The 8,517-nt window shown below is 48.0% G+C and overlaps 1 protein-coding gene across 1 annotated transcript in view; it reads left to right on the top strand.

Moving 5' to 3' along the window:
• The window catches only part of LOC107105478 (decapping and exoribonuclease protein-like), a 14,642-nt gene extending 8,961 nt beyond the window's left edge, over positions 1-5,681 (top strand). Inside the window, exons 4-7 of the mRNA XM_015405454.1 lie at positions 2,269-2,398; positions 2,733-2,868; positions 3,439-3,533; positions 5,383-5,681. Of these exons, the coding sequence (XP_015260940.1) occupies positions 2,269-2,398; positions 2,733-2,868; positions 3,439-3,533; positions 5,383-5,524 (503 nt within the window). The 3' untranslated portion in view covers positions 5,525-5,681. The remainder of the gene's footprint in view (positions 1-2,268; positions 2,399-2,732; positions 2,869-3,438; positions 3,534-5,382) is intronic.
• Positions 5,682-8,517: the final 2,836 nt, after the last annotated feature.

Raw genomic sequence — 8,517 nt, forward strand, 5'->3', positions numbered from 1 at the left:
GGGGGTGTTGTAGGCAAAAGGTGGCATATACGCTTCAAACACCCAACCTTCTGGGCCAGAGAGATTTAACAAACTCCTGTCAGGCAGGGAGACCTTGTTGTACTGGGATTTTTTTCCTCCTCGGCTACCATGGTGTCTGAATCAACACTGAATCAACAGGGAGACCTTGTTGTACTGAAATGATTTTTTTCCCCTCCTCGGCTACCATGGTGTCTGAATCAACACTGTAGTCTCCCCCCCCCCCCCCCAGTTGTCCCCCCCCCCCCCCCTTCCCTCATCCAATCTTGTCTGTCTATAACTACAGCTTTTGACTTTGAAATCTGTGGCACTTTTCAACGGCTTCTCAGTGAGGAGAGGCGTTAACGGTGGACAAGTCAGCCTGCTCACCACTTCTGGTTGGTTCCTGCAACATGCAGGTGTAGGAGAATGGGGTTCATCCTGGTTTCGGTGGTCATGAGACCTGACAGGCCTGGGCCACACACCTCATGGACCATGTGTGCACCCTGAAACAGTAACCCCTTCTCTAGAACTCTCTCTGAATACCCAAGGGCTCCTTACCAAGCACATTTGATGTGGGAAGGGGTATTTTTCCTTTCATTGTGAAAAGTTCTGAATACCACCGGTGTACATAATGTAACAGTGCTAGACTTAATGACAGTTGTTAAGTTGGTCTGTCATTCAGTTGGCTACTTGCTCCCTTAATGTGACTGGCTGTTTTGTGGTCCACTGGTGAAGAAGACGAGATCGGATTTATACCCTGCCCTTCACTACCCAAAGGAGCCTCAGTGCAGCTTACATTCTCCTTTCCCTTCACCTCCCCATAACAGACACACTGTGAGGTAGGTGGGGCCGAGAGAGCTCTTTCGAGAATTGCTCGTGAGAGAACAGCTCTGAGAGAACTTGTAACTGACCCAAGGTCACACCAGCAGCTGCATGTGGAGGAGCGAGGACTCAAACCCGGTTCTTCCAGATTAGAGTCCACACTCCTAACCACTACACCAGATTGGAGCATCCATGCCTTATCTTTTTTGGCTTGGCGGTTCATCTCTTTGTTTTTGGTTTTCCGTCATCCTTCATCTGTTATTTTCCTCACATCCTATGCCTTTCTTTAGTCTGAACAGGGACTGTAATTTCACACCACGTAGGTGGCCATTTGATTATAATAATAGTACTTTTAATAATTAGTCCTCTTGAGAGAGATGACAGTGCTTCCATGTTATTCTACATGCTTAGGAGGCAGAAGGTTTTAGTACACATAAACAAGCTTGTTCAGTCCGTGCATTTTAATTTCAAGAGTTCTTCTCCAAGGGGTTTCAACTTGTCTCTCTCCCGAGTCCTAGTTCAAGGCTCTAACCCCGGTGGTACTCCCTCCATGGTGAGCCACGTCTGCAGTTACAATCAACCAAAAGAGCCACACTTACTTGCATCCCTGGTGTAAGGCCTGTGCCTCAGGTAGGCCCACAGCTTACAGGTTCCTTCAGCAGCTGCTGTTTCAAGGTGAGAACTGCCTGCCTTCCACAAGCCCTGCCAGGCCAAGGCCGTGCCCATCTTCTTGAAACACAGGGGCAGGTGCCACATTGGGGAATGGTGCTCAAAAGAGCCACAGGTGGCTCCCAAGCCACTGAGGATTACTGACCTGAGCATGTGATCCCGCCAGCTCTTTAAAACATACCTGCCTCAGAGCTGTGGAGAATGGCAGGGATTTAGTCACACAAGGCCTCAGAGCACCTCCCTATTTCTGTGTGTTTTCCCAGCCAAGGCCACACTTGTTAATCCTGAGGGAGGAAAGCAGCATTATGAACGAACGTGGATTTGCACAGGCTACCAGAGAGCGCCAACATTTGTGGATCCCTGAAGAACATAATATGAAGTTCTTTAAACTGAGACTCTTGGTCTTTCAAGGTTGGTGTTGTGACTGGCAGCAGCTCTCTGAGGTCTCAAATACTAGCAGTTAAAGAAACAGGTATGAGGAGGAGTCACAGGCAAAAAACAAGAATAACTCCCCAGAGACAAAAAATACCAGGCATCAATGCACGAAACTACAGTCCAATTGAAATAAAGGATCATAACAATCACATGTAAATGCACATGAATCTAAATTACATAGATTCCACAAGAAATTACAGATATATTTGACACAGTATGAACAACAAACTCTATGAAGTATAAAGCTGACAAAGACAATGTGGCTGAATAGAATAATGAGCGTGAGTTTTAAAGGAGACGCAAAACAGTCACGGCACCACGGTCTATCATTCTCTTCTCTAGAACTAAAGAAGGCATCAGAAATGCCACTGCAGTTGTTTATCTCTTCTGTGAATGGCGGCGCGGCCAATGATACGAGTCATTTCGGAACCAAGCCTTTGTCAAGAGGTATAGATATTGTCTTCCAAAACCAGTAAAATTCAAAGGTGCAATGACTATAATAGGAATAAGAGACGGAGCCCAATAGCCTGAAGAAGTCTGAATCACAATGGAACACAGTGTAAATGGTTTGATGCTCGGGCAGTGGTCTTTCACATCATGAACTATATGATTCGATTGAGATGGTTGGGGAATGAGCCTGGGACCTTCTGCATGCCAAGCCCCTGAGCCACTTTTGTGGCTGAACTGGTGTGGCTGGCCATGGTAGGTTGTGGTAATTGAGGCAGGGATGGGACTCGTGGATTCTCAGGCAGGAGAGGGGGAAGACCAGGATTTGTGCAGATGGTGCATTGCCGCTTAATTCCCAGGCACAAGATGATCAAGTGGTGGGCTCAGTCCTTCCTGCCCGGCGTGTCACGGATTGTGGCTGGATATCGGGGACCGGATGGCTCCGTGGTGGGACTGGAGACCTTTGAGACCATGAAGATATTCCAGCTGATCAGGGTGAGTCTGAACCTTGAAGGTGGCTAGGAGTTCTCAAAACACCTTTCTCTGCTGTTAACGCAGGGGTCCCCAACGCGGTGCCCACCGAGTGTGTTTAGAAAGTCTGTGGAGGGGTCCCCAACGCGGTGCCCACCAAGCGTTTTTAGAAAGTCTGTGAGGCTTTTGCTCAGCAAGGCTTCTGATTGGCTGTTGGAGATTCAATTGGCTGTGCCGATTTTTAAAAAAATATTGCTTTGGCACCAGCTGCCTCCACAACACGAGGATCTTCACTGTGCGGTTGAAAGTAAGCTGCGGCAGCTGCTTTGTGGCTGGCTGTGCCTCCTGTAGCAGCCGGTTTGCCACTGCGCTCGCCCCACTGTGTCTGAATTCCAAAGGTGCCCACAAGCTTCACGGAGACCTTGTTGGATGTAGAAAAGACAGGCCTTAGTCGCATAGGCTATATGACTACAGCTGTTCGTCTATTTTAAGCTGTTTTCTGTACTTATTTAAGGAGGTCAATCAGCCTGAGGTGAGTGGTGCGAATCCACCCGGCACTTAATAATGCTTTACCTCCTTTTCTTTTTCTGGCAGGAAGACCCAGGCTGCTGGAAGCCGGCCGTGTGTATGAATTTTTGTGCAGCCTTCCTCAGCTTTGTCAAGAAAGTGGTGACGGAGGACAATCCAAAGTGAGTGTTGGTCAAATATCGCGCAACCGCAGTAGGCGCCCAACAGCGAACAAGCAGTCTCGCCTCATCTCCTAACTCTCTCCCTCACCAACTAACTAACAGGCTAAAGTTAACCTTACTGAGGGAAGCTGAGAAACTGAAAATGGGAGAAGGGGTGGGTAGGTGGTTATAAAAACAATTACATTAAGGCCGCAATCCTAAAAACACTTTCCTCTGAGTAAGCCCCATTTAATAGAATGGGACTTACTTTTAAGTAGGCCTCTTGCTCCCCTAAGCAGGAGGAGGAACTGCAGCTTAGCTGGTACCATTCAGAAGAAGAAGAAGAGATTGGAGTCCTTCACTTGGAGTCTCAGGGCGGCTTACAAACTCCTTTCCCTTCCCCTACCCACAACAGACACCCTGTGAGGTGGGTGGGGCTGAGAGAACTCTGACACAAACTGCTCTTTTTCAAGGACAGCTGTGCCAGAGCTTGTGACTGACCCAAGGTCACATCAGCAGGTGCAAGTGGAGGAGTGGGGAATCAAACCCAGTTCTCCCAGATTAGAGTCCGCGCACTTAACCACTACACCAAACTGGCGGTTTAGAAGAAAAAGAAGAGTCGATTTTTATATTACGCTTTTCTGTCTTAAGGGGTCTCAAAGCGGGTTACAGTTGCCTTTCCCTTCCTCTCCCTACAACAGTCAACTTGTCAGCAGTGTTCCCTCTAAGCTGAGTTCATGTAAGCTAGCTGTTTTTTAGCCCCCCAACTCACACATTTTTGTCTTCGCTCAGGAAGGATGGCTCCAGAGCAAACTAATTTAGGCAGCAGCCAAATTGTTCGCTCACAGCTTTAAGGCCAGCAGCTCACAAAGTAGAATTTTTGCTCACGAGACTCCACAGCTTAGAGGGAGTATTGCTTGTGAGGTAGGCGGGGCTGAGAGAGCTCTGAGAGAACTGGGGCTGGCCCAAGGTTGCCCAGCAGGCTTCATGTGGAGGAGGAGTGGGGAAGCAAATGCAGTATTCCAAAATTAGAGGCTGCCACTCTTAACCACTACACCACGCTGGTTTAATCCCTGGCAGCTTCAGTTACGTGATCGTCGTTAAAGGCCAACCTGAGACGGGTGAGCCAATGCTCTGACTTAGTATGAGGCAGCTTTATAAAGAAAAAATTAAAAGCAAGAGTTGGAGGTTGGTGAAGCCGTACAGGCTTCAGTGGGAAGGAAATTTGTGAAGGTGCTGTAATAGGAAATGGATGTGTGTGAGGAAAGAACACACCTCAGTATATGTGTGTGATGCTTGGCAAGATTAGTACTAGCAGAATGAAGGGAATGCAGGAAGGTAGGAGGGCAAAGAGAAGGGAGAGTTAACACAAGACCATTTACACAGAATCTAAGAAGATAAAAGGAATTATTTCTTCACTCAGGGTGGTGAACACATGGAATTCACTGCCACAGGAGGTTGTGGCGGCTACAAGCATGGGCAGCTTCAAAAGGGATTTAGATAAACATATGGAGCAGAGGTCCATCAGTGGCTATTGGCCACAAGGTATAGATAGGGACTCTCAGTCTGGGGCAAGTGATGCACTGTATTCTTGGTGCTTGGGGGGGGCAACAGTGGGAGGGCTTCTAGTGTACTGGCCCCACTGGTGGACCTCCTAATGGCACCTGGTATTTTTGGCCACTGTGTGATACAGAGTGTTGGACTAGGTGGGCCATTGGCTTCTCTTATGTTCTTATGATAAGGCAAAACAGAAGAGACACTCGAATACGAAGAATTCAGAGTGATACCTTCCTCTTGGCTCAGAAGCAGGCATTAACTTGGTTGCACTTCCCTTCCAGATTCCCTAACACGGTCTTTGCTTCCACTCCAGGCTGGTCCATCTCTTTGCTTGGGAACCGGGGCACCCTGTTTCCTTCACTGTGCACCGTGATTCCGAGTACACCTTCTTGCCCGACTGGTACGTGGAAGCTCTGAGCATGGAGAAGCCCCCGACGCCCCAGATCCCAGACTGATGAGCTCGACCTCGGGGAGAAGCTGGTTTTTGGATCGAGAGCCGGTGGGCCCAGCAACCCAGGGTGGGAGAAAGAGGAGAGGATGAAGAGAGACTGAAGGTTGGATGATGGGGTAACCTCCACCGCTCATCCCCCCCCCCCCCATGATGAAACTGGAGCAGGGCAATAAACTGGGCTTTGTCTCCCACTGATGGTTGTGGAGCTGCTTCTGTGTCTTGTTATTAATGACTTTGGAATAAAGGTTTGGCTAAGTCTGTGGAGGTGGGGTAACCACTTGGTGGCTATTAGCTGGCGCTGCATCAAATAGGTGACTCAGTTGCCCGTGCGCGGGTGATGGAAGCTGGTCATGCATTGGCATGGTAGGAAAATCCTTCTAGTTTGCTTTATTGCATAAATTAGCTGAAAGAAACACCAGCCTGATGAGAACTAAATATGCCAAGAAGGGATGGAATGTTGAGAACTAAATATGCCCAGAAAGGATAGAATGTTGAGAACAGCTGAGAGCAAAGGAGAAGTTGCAGTGGGAGGAGAAGAGAAAGAAGTGGTTCAAACAACTCCCGAGAGCTTATTGAATCCTACAGGAGGGGAATGAATAAAAGTTGTTCCCTCTCCTGTAATTCTTTGCAACACCTTTACTTGGTCAACTTTTGAGCGCCAAGTGTTCAGGATGCCCATGTGGGTGGTCATCTGCAACAGGTAGGATGTTGGAGCTGATTCAGCAAGACACTTCTTACGTTCTTCGGGGGAGGGATAATCATAGTAGAGAGATGGCCCCGAGAAATCAAAAAGGCAAAAAAAAGAACACCCCAACTGTACTGCTGCTTTGAAAGCCAGAGGGGATAAGGGCAAGACTAGGATCCGGGAGTCCTAGGTTTGAATGCCCATTCTGCCCTGGAAGCCTGCTGGGTGACCTTGGGCCAGTCATGTTCTCTTCACCTACGTTACCTCAAAAGGGGAGAATATAGGAAACGATGATGTAAGTTGCTTTGGAGCCCTCACTAGGGAGAAAAAGTAAAAATATATAAAGGTACTGAGCAAACACTGCAGAGGAGCTTGAATTGAATTGCTTCAGCTTGTGAGAGCCAGGCTGGCCAGGGGATGGTGTGACAGGGAAAAAAAATGAAGCTACAAATGTGGTAAATACTTGGGCCAGTCATGTTCTCTTCACCTACAAAAGGGGAGAATATAGGAAATGATGATGTAAGTTGCTTTGGATCCCCCACTGGGGAGAAAAAGTAAAGTATTAATATATAAAGGAACTGAGCAAACACTGCAGAGGAGCTTAAATTGAGTTGCTTCAGCTTGTGAGAGCCAGGCTTGCCAGGGGATGGTGTGACAGGGAAAAAAATGAAGCTACAAATGTGGTAAATATTGGAGCACTGGCATTTGCCTACTGGAGACGCATGAATAGTGAACCAGTGGAGGGAGGGTTGGTTGAGAAGTGTGGGGCTATTTTTCACCCTAGGAATAAAAAGCCGAGAATCTCAGGAAACTGAATTCTGAACCCTCATTCCAATTCTGTTTCTATATTTTTGGAAGAAGCCTCAAGCTGACACCCCCCCCCACCCGACCAATCATAGCTTAGCCTGGCAAACCTCTCAATTTCAGCCTTGGCCTCTCCATCCTCCTGACTCAAGCGCCTCTTCCCTTTCTAGGCTTGGGAGCCAGTTTGGTGTAGTGGTTAAGAGTGGCGGACGCTAATCTGGAGAACCAGGTTTGATTCCCCACTTCTCCACATGCAGCCAGTTCTCTCAGAGCAGTTCTCTCAGAGCTCTCACAGGGTGTCTGTTGTGAGGAGGGAAGGGGAAGGAGATTGTAAGCTGCTCTGAGACTCTGAGTGAAGGGCAGGGTATAAATCCCAACTCTTCTGTGTCTGAAATGGCTTCTCCCTCATTCATTGAGCGTCAGCCCCCAGATTAAACACATCAGTGTCCAATGCTCGGAGTCTATCAAAAAGTACTAGCCATAATTGGAATAGGTGCCTTTAAGGACTGCTCTTTCCAACAGACATGGGAAACAAAAGGGAGGGCGTTTTTGTCCTGGGCTCATTTGTTGAAACCGATCACCAAAAGCTTCGACGTGCTACAGCCTGTTTTTTGAATGCAGCCCTCCTCGTCTCACTTTATCCTCTGCATCCTTCCATTCCCCAGCAGGGATGTTTGCAGATGGGAGCCCGAAGTTGACATAAACGTTTAGGAGAAAGTCTCAAGAGTTTTCTTAAAATCCACACTAGGGAACATTCTTACACCAACACAGCAGCTCTAATTGTTTCCTCTAAGCTGAGTTAGTGTGAGCTAGCTCACAGTTTTTTAGCCTCTGGCTCACACATTTTTGTCTTCGCTCAGGAAGGATGGCTCCAGAGCAAACTAAGTTATGCAGCGACCAAATCGCTCACTCACGACTTTAATGCTATTGGCTCACAAAGCAGAATTTTGGTTCACAAGACTCCACACCTTAGAGGGAACTATAATCCACAAACTGTGCAACTCTGAGAACCTGTTGCTAGAAGGCATTCCTTTGCTGACAAAACAAGGTGTGGTTGAAGAGTCTATCAGGATTGAGGTTCCCCCCCCCGGAATATCACCCTGCCCCCCCTTTCAGGTATTACTCTGGTCCAAAGGGATTTCTCCCCCCACACATGCCTGTTGTACAAATGAGATTAATTGATCAGCGGAACAAAGTCTGAGTCCAGTGGCACCTTCAAGACCAACAAAGTGTTAATGCGCACACACTTCCTCAGACACAGTGAAATGGAACTTACCAGAGCATATATATAAGGCAGAGGTTGAATGGCAAAGTAAAGGTAAAGCTTTCCTTGCTCAAAAGCCAGTCGAATCCAACTCTAGGGTTGTGGTGCTCATCTCCGTTTCAAAGCTGAAGAGCCAGCGCTGTCCGAAGACGCTTCCGTGGCCATGTGGCCGGCATGACTAAACACCAAGGCGCACGGAACGCTGTTCCCTTCCCACCAAAGTGGTACCTATTTATCTACTTGC

Source organism: Gekko japonicus, unplaced genomic scaffold (genome assembly GCF_001447785.1).
Source record: "Gekko japonicus isolate JY-2015 unplaced genomic scaffold, Gekko_japonicus_V1.1 scaffold1799, whole genome shotgun sequence".
In the NCBI taxonomy this organism is placed as follows: domain Eukaryota; kingdom Metazoa; phylum Chordata; class Lepidosauria; order Squamata; family Gekkonidae; genus Gekko; species Gekko japonicus.